This window comes from Numida meleagris, chromosome 1 (assembly GCF_002078875.1).
Source record: "Numida meleagris isolate 19003 breed g44 Domestic line chromosome 1, NumMel1.0, whole genome shotgun sequence".
NCBI classification, from domain to species: domain Eukaryota; kingdom Metazoa; phylum Chordata; class Aves; order Galliformes; family Numididae; genus Numida; species Numida meleagris.
In genome coordinates this window covers 85193024-85208714 of record NC_034409.1, presented here as the reverse complement: position 1 = coordinate 85208714, position 15691 = coordinate 85193024, and the positions used below count along the sequence as shown (strand labels likewise).

At 43.6% G+C, this 15691-nt stretch overlaps 1 protein-coding gene across 8 annotated transcripts in view; it reads right to left on the bottom strand.

Moving 5' to 3' along the window:
* Nucleotides 1–15691, bottom strand: part of BBX (BBX, HMG-box containing) — a 131176-nt gene that overhangs the window by 88697 nt on the left and 26788 nt on the right. The window contains exon 1 of one of the 8 annotated variants that reach the window (XM_021400608.1): nt 13443–13680. The exons of the other annotated variants lie outside the window; for them this stretch is intronic. Within the exon in view, the coding sequence (XP_021256283.1) occupies nt 13443–13499 (57 nt within the window). The 5' untranslated portion in view covers nt 13500–13680. Of the gene's footprint in view, nt 1–13442; nt 13681–15691 lie in introns of those variants that run through there. 8 annotated transcript variants of the gene reach the window in all.

Genomic DNA, 15691 nt, shown 5'->3' with positions numbered 1-15691 from the left:
TAATCTTTCTTTAGAGATACTTACATCAAACTTTCACTAAGTTAGATAGGCCTGCATACTAATGCCAGGCTTTGCTATAAGCTTATTTTATTCTGAAGAACGGTATTTCTGTCCTAAGAAGGTGCAGTAGTATTTGAATCCTTTTCCCAATAGCACATTTTGAAGGTGCAGTGTGCTCCCAGGACACCACATGTCAGTGCAGTTGTATCGTCTCATAATTAGCTGTAATTGCTATATGATGGTTTCCAGACTTAAGCATAGTTAACCATTAACCTGTGTTTGCAGACTGTATTTGCTGAACAACATGGCATACTCCTTCATTCCCCAAAGCTATGTCATTGTTCAGTTATAGACCTTATCAGAGTGGTGAACTGAAACAGTTTTTGCTTGGGGGGATGGGGGGGGAGGGGAGGGGAGAGAGGTCACAGATATCTAGCTATTACTTAAACATTTTTACCAAAAATGCCAGTTTTAAGGCTGTCAAGGAACAAAACAAGTGAACAAGGAGACTGCCAGTTTTTGTGCTTTCTAAACAAAGCACTCAAACCTGCAGTTCCAGTCCTTGCACATATACAAGGGTAAGAGAAAGTGGAATCAAGACAGTTGTTCAAGCTTTCAGTTGCATTTCCTCACTATGCCTGATCTGCCACATCTGTGAGGAAAAACAAAACAAAAGGCACTCTGAGTCTCCAACGTAGTATAACTGAGTGTAGTTGTTTCTCCCATAACAGTGACTACATTGTTAACTCTTTTACTGGCAGATTTGTAAGGCCTTAAGAGTAAGATTCAGCAGTTGTGAAAAAATACAATAACAACGTAAGGAATACTGTATTCAGTACTTATTCACCATTCTAGCAATAAGCCTGGGTCAACAGAATGCCAAGGACAACTGCACAATTCTTGTACACCAATAAAGTTATTTATCTTGAATTCACTTTTTTTTTTTTTTTTAAATGAATAACACTTACTAGGTTTGTGCAACCACAACTATGGAACTTGCCCTACATTATGTTGGAAAGCGAGGCATTACAGATGTCTGTGGACTTCAATCAAAGCATTTGATATGCAAATCTACAGTGAGATGAATTTAGATACCCTGTCAATCACACATGTAATGTTCGTTATATTCATAGAATCATAGAATTAGCTAGGTTGGAAAAGACCTACAAGATCATCCAGTCCAACCATCCACCTACCACCAATAACCCCACTAAACCATGTCTCTCAGCACTATATCTAAATGTTTCTTGAACACCTCCAGGGACGGTGACTCAACCACCTCCCTGGGCAGCCCATTCCAGCGCCTGACCACTCTTTCAGAAAAGTAGTATTTCCTAATGTCCAGCCTAAATCAAATATTCAAATAAGTATCAAGTGCTATATTTGAAGTTTGCTTTGCTTTTCATTTGAGAGGGGAAAAAAACAAAAAGGATCTCAGAATTCAGAAAACACATCACCCTGTTACCATCAGGACTCCACTTCCACACAAGACCTGCAGCAGCCCATCAGGCTGCAAGAGCCCTGCCGCATACTGTCCATCTCCCTGGAAGCTACACCTACAACTTTCACCTGCTGCCACAACAACTGAGCTTGAGAAAGGCTGCTGGCTGTCAATTTGGCCAGTGTGAGGAGTTCCTCTGAGGTCTCCAAAACTACTGTATGTGGAGCTGCTGCTGATGTCCCAGCTGGGGAAACAAGCTTTGTCAGAAACAGATTCATCCTGCTCCTCACTGCACATGCATGAGTCATCTTGTCCAGCAAGATGCACTGGCATAACCCATAAACAGATTGTTTAGTAGCAAATGACCTGGAAATGCTATGCTGGGATGGAGCCAGACTGAGATTATGAATGACTTCAAAGGATTTCTCAATAAACCAGTGAAATTAGCACCACTGCCATCCAAAAGTGAGGTATCAGTACTAACAGCAGCTATTCAAATATTCCAGCACTTTTTCCAGCAAGTTTCCCATTCTGAAGGCCAGGAAGGGTGAAGAAGATGGAAGGAGTGCAGTTGAGGTGGACTTGTGCTGCTGCCTCGGTGGTCTAGGCAGATCCTACACAATGCACTGGGACAGGCTTTTACGCCAAATCCAATTCTCTGCAGTACAAAAAAAGCATTCATCTTAAAGCAGCTTTGAGAGAATGAGGAAATCTAATCCTAGAGGGAACCCCCGTGCCCTTGTACAATAGAAATCCCAACCACACCAAAACAATTTTCTGGATGTACATCAAAGAACATATGCACTTCAGAACGAATGCTAAAATTACTCAACTCAGACCTGTGTCAACACTGACACTGGGGAATGAAACCTGGCTTCCAAATCTGTCACAGGGGAAAGGCTCCGGTTGTGAGAAACTTTATGAAAGCACTAATGCAATGATATCTGCAGTTAAGACTGTTGCCATGCAGATTGAGAACTTCATAAAATACAAGGTGAAAGCACGTTTGTTGGTGAGTTGTTTTTTTTTTTTGTGGAATCAATTAGAAGTTTTAAAAGCTTTTGCTTTGAGATGCACTCAGTTGACAGTTATCTAATACAGTACATAAATGAAAAAGGCAAACTTCTATTAGGCCATTTGCAAAGACTGTCTCCAAGTGGATTTCAACCTTACAATTAAATCTCACTTCATAGTAAACGAGAGTAAAACTTCTAGAAGCATGTAGGAAATAGTCAAAATTTTACTCAATCCCAAATCCAGTAATTTGTACGAGTCAAATTACTGTACAACAGAGTCTTAAAATTCTCCCCTTCATTCAAAATGAGAAGTTCTCCGGACTTTAAGGGAAGTTATTCTCCTTGGTTTTGTTTCTAGTAAACGCAATGCAGTGGACTGAGCTGAGATAGATAATGACATCCTCGGTGCTTGCTTCCCCTGGTCTTTGCATAAGAAAACCTTACATCACATTACTTGCGGTACCTGCTTCTAAAGTATGCCAGTTGAACGCACTGAAGATTTACCACACTCGGGGTTTAACAAAAGAAATACCAAAATGCCTGGCTATTCTGTCAGCACCTACCCATTTAGAAATGAGGAAGGAGGGAGGAGAGGTAAGCACACAGCAGGCTGCCAGCACAAGGATTGCAAGAGGAAGGCAGCTTTCCCTCCCTGCTCTCAGTGCTGCAGACTGACTCAGCTCCGCTGCTTGGCAGTGGACATTCAGCACAACACACCGCTGTCACCACCACTCTGGGCCACAGCAGCCCAGCTCACTCCTGAAAGGCCAGATGCCCTGGAAGCGGATAACCTGTGCTCATCCCTGCACGTCATCCAGGGCCAGGGGGAATTGAAAGGAGGAGATATGGGAAATACGAATGGCACACACATACATGCATGAATGCCTCTCCCTGTACATAGCTTTAAACAAAATTAAGCCGCTCGTGTCATCTTACTGCCACGTTAGTTCAAGCATGTTAAGGTCCCAATTCACTTTATTCACCTCACTTTCACCCATACTATGTGCTGCCCTCTATTCATAAAGATCACTGACAGCAGCAGGAAAAGAAGTGTTAATCCAACAATAAAACGCTCAGGAGTGAGAAGTTAATAGGAATTAAAGAATTACCTACTTTCTACCTTTTTTTCTTCAGTTTTAGTAGTCTAATATTAATAGGCTGAAGCATAATTACTTAACCATTTTATTTCTTTTGTTGCACATAAGAAATTAAAAAACTGAATTTGCAGAATCTCAGAGACTGGAAGGGACTTCTGGAAATCAAGTCCAGCTCACCTGGTAAAGAAGGTTCACTCATACCAAGTAAGTTTAATTAAAGAGGTGAAGGAATGGGTGCCTTGGTGGTCAGTTTCCTCTCTAGCTATGCCCACAAATCTTGGCCTTTCAATTAAGCCAAGCAAGGAATCTCCTTAGGACTATGGCTTTTAAGTATAATAGAGGAAAACATGAAAATCTCAAAGCAAATCAAACAGAGCATTCAGTGTAACAAATAAAACAAAAAAGCAGCTGCAAAAATGATGGTAGTGGTTTAAACAAACACCAAAACTCATTTTACTTCTCTTCAGTCTGATCATACTTAAGTTATGGACAATTCCTTTAGTTTTATACTTAATGATACTGATCCTTTATGGATCAGTATGCCTTTCAACAAGTATGAAATTACTATAGCATGATAGCAGGGCTCTTAAACTTACAAATCCCAAAGTGTGGGTTCTGGGGAAGAAAAGAAGGTGAACAGGAAGGGAGCAATGTCTAAGCACATAAGCCAAGGTACACGTGTGAGAAAGAGAGGATGTTAGCCTGTATATAAAGAACTGCATGTATGCACGTACACATCCTACATGCATATCTAGAAAGTTATCAAAAATGCCACATAACACCTGCTTCTATGTCCAAAGAACAAGCCCCCAACATAACACTGTGTAAACAACTCTTAAAAGGGACACTGGTTTGTACAAAGAAAACACTGTTCCTGGTTTGCAAAGACAATTCAGAATTGCATTTTTGGAGCTAATTTGGAAGGGGCTTGGGGCTTATCATCAAGTCGTAAATATCTAAGAGTAGAAAGGGAAAGCTTTAGCTGAAGAAAACTTACAAATGTGATAGAAATGAAAGGGCTGGTGTGCCTGACCTGTTCTGAAGGGTAGCTAAATGAATTACATATTAAGAACATATAAAACCAGGACTAGTGCTATTCTCACAGTGAACACTGCAGTTCTCACAACGTTAAAGAAACATATTAAGTCTTCACAGATCAAGATGTGGTTCAGAGTCTTACCTCAATGGGATTCTTGGCTGGCAAAAACAATTATGAAAAATAAATAACCAGTCATACATATTACTGTTTTATCCTGCACATACTTTGCAACAGGATCTGGTGATATTTAGTGGCAAGTAATTCATTGTTACACCTCAGAAACAAAAATGGCTATGGGAGAAGCACATGGAGCAACAGGAGTACTACATCATCTAATCATTTTGGAAAAAAAACAAACAATCATAGAATGGTTTGGGTTGGAAGGGACCTTTACAATCATCTAGTTACAACTCCCCTGCTACACGCAAGGACAACTCCCTCTAGGCCAGGTTGCTCAAAGCCCCATCCAGCCTGGCCTTGCTGGCCTTGAACGCCTCCAGGGTGGGAGCATCCACAGCCCTGCTGGGCAACCTGTTCCAGTGGCTCACCACCCTCACAGTACAGAATTTCTTTCTAATATCTAGTCTAAATCTATCCACTTCCAGTTTAAAGCCATTTCCGCTTGTCCTGTCTAGGCTAGGCTGGGAAAAGGGCAGAGGGGAAAGCAACTATATGCTTACTACAGACACTGGCAGAACATATTCATGGAGCTGAAACCTGCGGGATACTGTCTCTAGATGACAGGAGGATTACTTAATCCTAGGCACTGCAGGGTGAGTGGCCTCTCTAAGCACGCAGGGAAATCTGAAGGGAGTTTGTGGAAATTCTGCCTGGGCCTGAATTTCCATACAGTTTGATCCACATTTTTTTTTTTTCCCCCCCTCTCTTTCCCCCCTTCCCAGCCTAGCTAGTTCATCCATCCATCTGGAAGATGCAAAGATGGTTATGCTGTAAGAAGACACTGTTTTGGTTTTTGACTATTTGTTCTTTTGGTCTTTTATTTTGCAAACTTTTTTTTTTTTTTAATTGCAATTGCACAGTTTGTTTTAGAACAAGTTAAGTAGTAAAATACCTTGTTAAATTAGCTTCTTCCACTTTCTTTGCCTCAAGGACTCCACCTTGACCACATCGAGGTCTGGACCTTCGTCAAAGTACTGAACAACAAACCTCACAAATCTGCGATTTCTGATGGTACCTACTTCAACTCTAACTTAAAAAACAAACAAGAAAAAAGCAACACCACTGCAACACTTCCTGTAGCTGAGAGATGCAGAGCCCCTCTATCCCGGCACACCTCGCTCGGCCTAGGCGGAGCGAGCCCCTCCTGCAGCAGGCCGAAGGAGGCATCTAGTGGCCGTGAGCAATTCCTGCAGCCTCCCCAAGCCCTGAGCTCGGGCCTTCATTTCTGAGCCCCTAAAGCCACTGCAATCCGCTGGTGGGGCTTCACCTGGAGGCACAGGTATGCGGCAGCAACACGTCCCCCGCAGTCATTTCCTCTGTGTTCTGTGCTAATGTTCCTACCGCTCCATCACCATCAGTTACCTGCTTGCGACCAACCTCAAGGCCAGATTTAGCTTCTTTACTTCTTCAACACTCAGAAAAAGTAGGTATGACTGCATCATTTCCAGCCAGTATATGTAGCTCACTTCCTTCACCAGGCAAACAAGTTGTGCAGGGTAAAGGGATTTTCTACCCAGTGCAGCTACAGTTGTGGAGCACCAAGTAGTGGCCTTGACCACTGACAAGTAAAGCAGCAGAACAGCAAGCTAACTCACTCACCTTCCCTGCTCTGATCCCTGCTCTACCAGAAGTCCATTGGACTGGTTTGGGCAAAGCACTGATGTGCTTAAGGAAGGCACCCGTCACAGAAGAGCTATCTGCAAGTAATGCACAAAGCTGACTAAAACCATAAATGCACGAACCAAGTATTTGAAGCATGATTTAAAATAAAACATTGATGAACGCTATTAAAACCCAGAAAAATGTGATTATTAACTTTCACAAAAGTTTGCAATGCCTTCTCAATTCTCACCCCTCCAGTCAGATGAGTGCCAGAAATTTAAGGCACTATAATTTTATTAGAAAACCTCCAATATTCATCCCTCAGATGAACGGTAGTGTTAACCACAGCATAAATTAAAAAGTGGAAAAACAAATCAGCACATTCATACTGTTTTTCAGAGAAATACTTACGCTTGAAACAAACCAGGACTATTCATTTTTGTTACACTGCTCTTATCTTTGCCATCTGCCCTGTGACAGAATCACGGGCACATGATCAAAATCTTAAATTTCTTCTTGTTTCTGGAAATCGCTTTGCTGCAACAATAACATTGCAGGCTCTGGAAGAAAGCATTGCCGCTGTTCCTTCAGAGAGAGCAGAGGAAGAATGAAGTTTGCTATTTACATCCTTTTAATATAAATGCTTGCCCTCTTGCTCAGAGATTAATCTACTGCAGTGAACATTCTGTGTTGAATACCCTCCATGCCATTTTCTAACACTCCCACACCACCTTTGCATTTGCTGCATCACAGCTGACTCTCTGCAGCCACAGCCCCGCCAAAGAAATCAGGAACTAGAGCTTCTTCAAATCTCTCCTGCACAAGGCAGAGGGCTCCCTGAAGTTCATGCTCAGCCTCTCTGTGATATGCAGCCTCCATCTGCCCCAGCCTCCTCAGTCAGAAAGGTGTCACCTAGCTTTCTTCATCAATCCTATAAATCACTTGGTAGTTCGAGTGAAAAGACCTATAAAAGTGCAAATTATCAGTATGGTACTCTGAAGGAGCTCTATTTCAAACTGCACATGACAGGAGATAACAGTGGTACCACAACTATACCAACAGGTGAACAAAAAATAATAGGCCTTGGGATTCTCGTCAGTGTTGAAGGAATCCTCCTTGAGAGCAAGCAGAAGTGAAGCAATGTTTAAAGCCAGTACTTAGCTTAGCCTCCTTCTGATCCCCACAGACAGCACCTCCATCTCACCTGTTCACTGGTCTAACAAATCAAGTGTTGGTCAGATCCACTACACACAGGAGCCTTGGAGGAGAAAGTTACGTTTTTGGCTGTAAGGTGGGAAATCACCAAGAGCTGCCTCTTGCCACGCGTCGCTCTGGGGCTGAGTCATAGTAACGTCTGGAAGCTAGAAAACAATTCTGCAGCAAAACTGCAATTTCACTGCAGGTCTACTGAAGTGTACCGTCTCAGGCCAAGTCATGTTCCCCTATCTCATACCAGTAAAACCACGCATAAGATCAGTGAGGAGCAGTAAAAGTATTTCAAGCCCGCTTTGTCCTACTTCTAAAAAATAAATGTACACAATTTTATATTTATCCATGTTTTTGTGTATGCATATACATTTTTTTTAAAGAAAAAAGCAAATAAACAAACACCATCACAACAGGTTGGCTTGCAAAGTAGCCATGCAGACATGTAATGCTAGAATAAAAAGACAAATTGCAGAAGTAACATAACAGCCACTCTCCAAGTATCTACCTTCCTTCATACATGGAAATTGAAATGTTAAGATCTTTCTAGCACTTCTACTTCTTAATCCAAAGACTAGCCAAAACATGGCCGCATTTGGATAGAACTGCATACACCTGGGTTGACAGACTTCTCTTTGATGAAAGGTTTGTTATATTGATTGCTCCAAAGGAACACTGCAATCCTTCTTGAAAGTCCTACCACAGACTACCTTGGAGCTCTGGTTAGCAGAGTAGCTGCCATCCTACTCAGGGATGTTGCACATACCAAACATACTATATTCCTCTTACACAGATGACAGAAATTTCCAATATTCTTCCCAAGTATGACTCAAGAAGGCTGTCAGTCTTAAGACAAACACATTTCCAACTGAAGCCTAAGCATCTGAAGACGAGCTCTCTTTGTGCCTTAGTTACTCAGCAGAAATCACTTGAACAATATTGGTTATAAGATGTCGTTCTCAAAGGGCACTGACCTGGTGCTATTCCTCGGCTTGCTGACCTGCAGGACAAGCTGAAATACCTCTCAGAGCTGATCGTAGTAGAGGATTTATCTGATTTTATATGAATTTGTCAATCCATGCTGCAGGAATTTTAATCAGAGGCAACACTTAAAATATTACCAGTAATTTGCAGTATATTCACTCACTCTGAAAACTCAACTCTTTCTCCTCTGCCTAACCACCATTTCACCAATGCATCAGTTTGCACGTCTCATCTTAGCAGGCACTCACCTGGCAGATGTCATTCCTGCAGCAAACCTTTCCAGGTAGAGACTGAGAATTACCAGAGCCTAGTGGAAACTGTTAAAGACTCAAAAGGACATTCAGTAGAAGCCCAGCATCTAATTTGAAAAGTCTCTACCAGAGCCTTATCCACTTGACATACAAACCAAGGACAACAAAGGAGTAGTGAAGACCTTAGATGTATTACGAGATTTTTTTTTTTTAAATGGAGCCTGGCTTCCTTCTTGCATCCTTAAAGCAGCAGAAAATAGCTTAAACCCAAGTAACTCTGTATTGGCCCTGAATAACCAGAATCTACTTCTTGAGCAAGCTCCACCAACCACAGGAAGTAATACTAGTGACTGAGGTAGTTGTCAATTCACACAGGCCCTGATGGAACTTGTCTGCATTTTCACCTGAGCAACTCCCAGGCATTTACACACCCCCTTTCTATTGCTGAGTTACCCACGCCTCAACAAGCTGCAAGAGGCATCAACAGTTACAAGAAGAAAGTAGTTTACCAGAGTGCGGAACACTTAGCTACATTACCATCACTTTAAAAACATGCATTCTTGTTGCCAGCTGGGAACAGGAAAACTCAATTAAATTATTTTCGCTTCTCTTACCAACAGTTTCACTTTTGAATTGCTAGTTTGGGAAACAAACATTTCGCTTGAACATCAGCATAAAGAAACCACTTCAATTTGAAAACATTTTAACCTCCCCATGTGATAAAAAACACTTCATATTGGAATAACTATGTAACAGATGAAAGGGGAGGAATCCATTTTGAGTATCTCTGCTCCGCAGTTGATCCAGCTCACATTCTAGTTTGAAACGCACACGATGGCTCTGGCAGAATTGTTTGGGGTGACTACTGAAAGGAAGACATAAATAAATAGTCATTTTCTTCATAATCAGGTTTTAACCCTCTCTCACATTGCTACCAGGGCTTCCCCTCAGCTGAGCTGGCCGTCAGGAAGATGGACCACGTCCCAGAGCAGCACAGTCCACCAGGCTGGAGGCCGATCCTGCCCATGGAGCAGGCTGCTGCCAGCACCCTTTGCCTGTGCTGATACCAGCACTACAATGTCAGCAATGCCCTTGCTACTGCCCTGGGGGGGGGGGGGGCAACCCCACCTTCCTACCAGCAAAGACAGGCATTTGCAGCACCCCAATAAAGGTGCACCTGCATCACATCTCGAGGTGCCAGGCACTCCAGATTTTGGTGCAAGTGAAAGAATAGAGATGATAGTTTCAACTCTGAGCAACTTCCACCAAAACAAACACCAATCCTTTAATCCCCTGTCCAAATCCGTGAGTGCAGATTCCTCTGCTTGCATGGAGTCTCGCAGAGGGTAACAAGGCTCTGAACAGACCCACGAGCCTACATTAGTGAATCTCAAAATAGGATCTTGATCTTGGGATGTAACATTTGACTACCCCAGCCAAAACACAGCCCCAGGGAATTCCCATAGGAATATCTGTTGCCGCTTTTTGCCAGCACTTAACACCTATAACAAAAGCTTGAAGGTCACTAACAAAAACTTCCTGAACTCCACAAATCACACGCAAGCAACAACAATCTCCCCGCTATTTAAAAACAAACAAACACAACACTAAAGTACTTGCCGTAGATAGACACTCATCTGACAGGCCAGCAGAGGAGAAACCACCTTCTCTTTTCGATATACCCTGCCACTAGTCAAAGCCACACAGCAACCCATCCCACGAGCAACTTGCAGCAACCCTGGGCACTCTGGACTTAACAGCACCTGAATCTGTCAGAAAGTGGTATTTTGCATCCAGACTAAGCAACCTTGTTAAATTCACCAATTATCTTGCTCACCAAAATCCCACAAGACGTATTTATTCATTTATTTGAGAATAGCAAAACATATCACATTATGCTGGGTGACATGAAGAAAAGCTATGCAAGGCAGCACCTACTTCAGAAAGGGAGAAAGATAAAACAGCATCACAACTGAGATGCTATCATCAGCATCAGTGACTAGCTGCTGCTGTATAGACTGGAAACTTTCCTTACTGCAGATTTCACATTTAAAAGATGCACATGTATCCCCAGTTAAAAAATAATAATAATTGAAAAGTATATATTGACAACAGCGGTCAATTCCTAGGGATACCTCCTCCCGTGCATTTTATTTACCTGTACTTAAGGCTCCAGCTTGACAAACACTAAAGTTAGCTTGAGCCTACTCTGTAAGCAGAAGCAGTCCTGACCCTGCCTTGCTTCCACTGTGGTTTGTCCAATCTTTGGTGGACAGAAGTTAAGCTGGCAAACCCCACCAATTTTAACTACAGGCAGTTCTCCATCCCAGTGCATTACACACAAGTGCGGGAACACTAGCATGGCAACATGGGGCAGAGTGCAAGCAGCTGAGCTAGGACTGTTTCTTTCCACGACAGTGCTGCCATTCAGATGTAGTGCTTCACTATTACCTCTGTCAGATTAGTCTAATTCACTTCTTCACCAGGGAGCTGTAGTTCAGACTATTGCATCTTCTATCCGCGTTGAAGATGGAGTCAGCATTACGCACACAGTGAACTGAAAGTGAAAAAACCCTGGAGCTATAACCCTCACTCTTCTCTCCACACCTACAAACAGGGAGAACTTATTATTATCCCTCCAATCTCTCTGACAAGGAAGGGTCAAACTTGCAGGCAGAACACCCCTGTGACCCTTCAGCGCATCCCATAATAAACTAGCTAGCGTCCACAAGCTAACAGAAGATCAGCTCGCCAAAATGCAACAGAGGTAGCAAACGACATGATCCCACCTGTGGGCAAGGCTGCCAAATCATTAATGGGCACAGGATTTAAAACCACCGGTAGGAGCCCATGGCTCTGCTGAAACAGGCTAAATTTTCACAGCAGCTTCTTATGTGTTAGGATGACAATTCTGACAGTAATTCTGAGTGAAACAACACTGCAGTCCAACAGCAGCTGGGCTTGATGCTTGACATCATGCCTGGCAAAATGCAAGTAAAAGGGAGGTAACTTTGGCAAGTACAAGTTGGGTACCTGGCCCATTTGAAAACTTAAGCAGTTTAACTGTACTAATATTCTGAACTACTGAAGCATGTCATCTTCCTAAAGTGCTGACACAACCAGAGCATACGGCATCATCAGCCATGGTGCTGTCCCTCTCAGACACAACACAGGGTTAATTTCATGAGCACAAGTCTAGAGCAGGAAGAAGGTTTAGAAGCTATGGATTTACAGGGCGCACCATGGAGTATAGCATCCCTGGCGCCTGAAAGCAAACAAAAGTTACAGAGCCAAACATGACTGGAAATTTTTATCATTACTTCCTATAATGTTCTTCCCCAACACCCCCAGTGGTGGCCACTGACTGGACAATAAACGTAGATTGTTTTTGCTTTGACTTTACATGTTTATCTACAGGTAAGCTGTTACCTTACAAGGCACAAACCTGGTCTAGTAATGCTCCAGCAAAATATACTCCTCCTTCTCCTGATGAAAGAACACATTTGTTTCAGTTCAAAACATAACAGTGAAGTAAACTAGCATCACAGAAAACAGCTGTTCCAGAGGTACTCTCTGGTCTGGATCAATGCTGGTCAGGTCTCAGAGCATGGGACACATTGTGTCCTCCACAGGACTCTTCACTTCCTCCTGTTGTCTCTTGTCACCTGAGGAGCAGTAAGACCTGTGTAGGGAGCACCCAACACCTGGCTGACCTACCCAAGCTGCACTTGGTAGCACACAGCTTCTTACAAAGCATCCACTACAGAACTGCCCAGGGCATCTCTGTCAGAAGAAACAATGTGGTCCCTGACTGCTGTAACGGAAAAAAAAAAAAAAGGCAAATGAAGGGTGCTACAATGCAAAATGAAGAGCAAACTGCCACCTGCTATGGATTACTGATTTTAGAGCTCCATTAGAAGGCACACAGGGAAACAGCTCAGCTGATTAAAAAGCTGAAAGTTGGTTAATAAACCTGTGGTAGTTATATTCTTCACTCCACAAATAAAAAATAAAACAATGCAAGAAAAGTATCAATACGGTCTGAAAACACTTTCTATATGAGTCACTCTTATTGTAGCTGAGTTATTTTCCACGCAATGTATTTTCTCTCGGACAACCTGGCCTCCATTCCAAGGGATGCTCAGCAGCATTTTGTTTTTCCTACCTGTAATTTTTATTTCCACACATTACACAAAGGGATAAAACCAATCACGTATATCATGTTATTCTGGATCTACAGACATAATTAAATCACTGCAAAGCTCCTTTCCGGCATTATTCAATCTATCTGAAGGTTGTGAAAGACCCTGAGCATTTGCCTACCATAAGTCATCGAAAGTGAACTTTACCTTCATCATCCGTCCTTTATAGCTATATTTGTGCCATACTTATCAACGCTTTTCAGGAAAAGAAAAACAAATTTACACACTGTAAACTTTTATTGACCACAGTCCTTTGCTGCAGGGAAGCCCATCACTTCCTGAGCGTACTCTGTTACGCCGTCAGCGGGAGCAGCAGCATCTCACCGGGGAGCACAGCGACATTGCCGCTCGCTTCCTGTTACCGAGCCCGGGTGGGCTTTGGCTCTCCGAGCCCGAGAGCCACACGCGGCAGAACGGCACTCACCTCCCGCACCCGCCAGGTCACAGGTCTCGCCGGGCAGCGCGGCAGCCTGCCTACCATGCTGCCCGCGTCCGCTACGCAACGCCACGCTATCGCCGCGCTGCCGCCTGGCCGGCCGGGCAGCCACCCGTAGAAACCAGCTCCGGACTCGGGCAAATCTCGCACTCTTTCGGGGTGGAGAGAAGCGGCGTCGGGAGGCAGGCGAGCGGCAGGAAGCTGACCTCAGCAGCGCCGGCGGGGCGGAGCGCGGCCCGGGCTCGCCGCTCCGTGCTCCCTTCTGGCAGCGCGGACAGACGGCGCGGCCTCGCAGCGTGCCAGCCCTGGGCACGTCACACGGCCGCCCGCCGGCCCCGGGGAGCGCCTCGCCACGGCGCTGCGGAAACACGCGTGGAAACGGAGGAGCCGAACGGCTCGGGAGGTGCCAGCTAGGGAAACGGGCTGGCAGAGGGAAGCCGCAGACAAACATCTAAAGCCCTGCCTTCAGGCCTCCGTGCTGGTACTGACGGGAGAAGGGAAAAGGGAAGCAGGACGGGCCGGCAATTTGCTCTTCACCGTGCCTTTCCTCTGCTTCCTTATCTGCTCAACGCAGGAGCCTGCGGTACACCTTCAATGAGCATCTGGGAGATCCCATTCCAGAGGGGTAGGAAACCCAGCAACTTTTAACAAAGCATTTCACGACTGCTTGTTTTTTGCTGCTTTTACTTCTAATTCACTGCATTTTGTTTACTTTCTGACCGTTTCAAGCTATTTCCTATAATCTGAATTGCAAATCCAGTTCTCTTCAGCAAGCAAGCACAGCGAACCTGTAACTTGCAAACACAAAGGAGTAGACGTAACCAATCGTCATCTAGTGCTTGGCATCTGGTTTTAGCCATCAGTCTGCCACCTAATTCCTTGCTTTCACTTGTACAGCCTGAACAAGGACAGAGCAGGGGCCAGGTCCTAGCTGCCTAAATCTCAATGCCATTTCTGCACTAATGTACATATAGTTGGGCAGCTACACCCCTTACTCTGCATGTACCAAGACACTGAGTTCAATCCTGGGAGAGCTTAACTATTCCTTTTGGTAAACTATTAGCACTAAAGTGACATACATCTGCTTCCTTGGTAAGGAAACACATGTAGCTTGGAGCCAGAATTGTATCAGAACCAGAAATGTAATTGACACACTCATCTGAGCAGATTTAGTGAGTACCAGCACTCAGAATCCACAAGTACTGCAAGGGTGCTGCTCTGGGAGTGGCACGCAGGCAAATGAGCAGGTAGGGCTGAAATACAGGCAAGAACACAACTTCAGAGAGAAACAAAAAGATATTCCCAAACTTTTGCTGACATGATTTGTTACAAAAAAGCCTGTGCTTCTCTTCAGATCAAAACCAACACTTGTGCAGCATTACTCACCGCAGCCATTGGAGTCCACCAGAGACAAAGAGCTCTCCAGGCCATACCCTATCCCAGGCTTATCCTAACTATTTCACAGAAACCGTTTCCTACCTCTGCTTTGCAGAACAGATTCTACAGAAGAGAAAAGTGTTTCTTCCTTGCTATTCAAACTATGATTTGGATTTGAAAGCACACCGGTCAGTTCCCACAAATACCAGCCTCTGTTGGTAGTGCACTGGGCCTCCTTCCTCCTCTCTTCTCTTCAAGTATATACATACACCAGCCAGAGCATTTCAGTAGATACAGAAGACAAATCTCTGGCACTCAACATGATAGGCAATTTGTTCCAGAAATCTAAAAAAAACACCAGAAGAACTTTAAAAAAGTGTTCTTAGTAAATAAAAATCTTCACCAATTTATGAGCTAGCAAATCACTTAGGCATTGTTGAAGTAAAAGATATGCTTTACATTTACCTTGACTTAGTAACAAACTAAAAACACTCATCCGTGTCTGTAAGCAACTTGTTATTGCTTGTTTTGCAAACCATTTTTAAGTGTTCTGGAAGACTCTCCTCTATCAATACAACTCAGGGTTTTACTGCTGAGAGAGCCTTATCCCAAAGACAACAGGCCATACAAGAAAAAAGCTGGAGAAACACCAGCTGAAGTATTACATGTTTTCAGTACAAAAAGCTCCATTTTGTTTTTAACTCTGTCTTTTTATGTAAGAAACTTCCTTGAGAAGCCAGAGCAACATCTGCTTGTACTTCCAAATAATTATTCTCTGCATCTTTGCCCATCCTGGATTACCTTGACTGAGGTCATCAAAATAACAAACACATTTTACATCAAAGTTCACCACTTGTAGG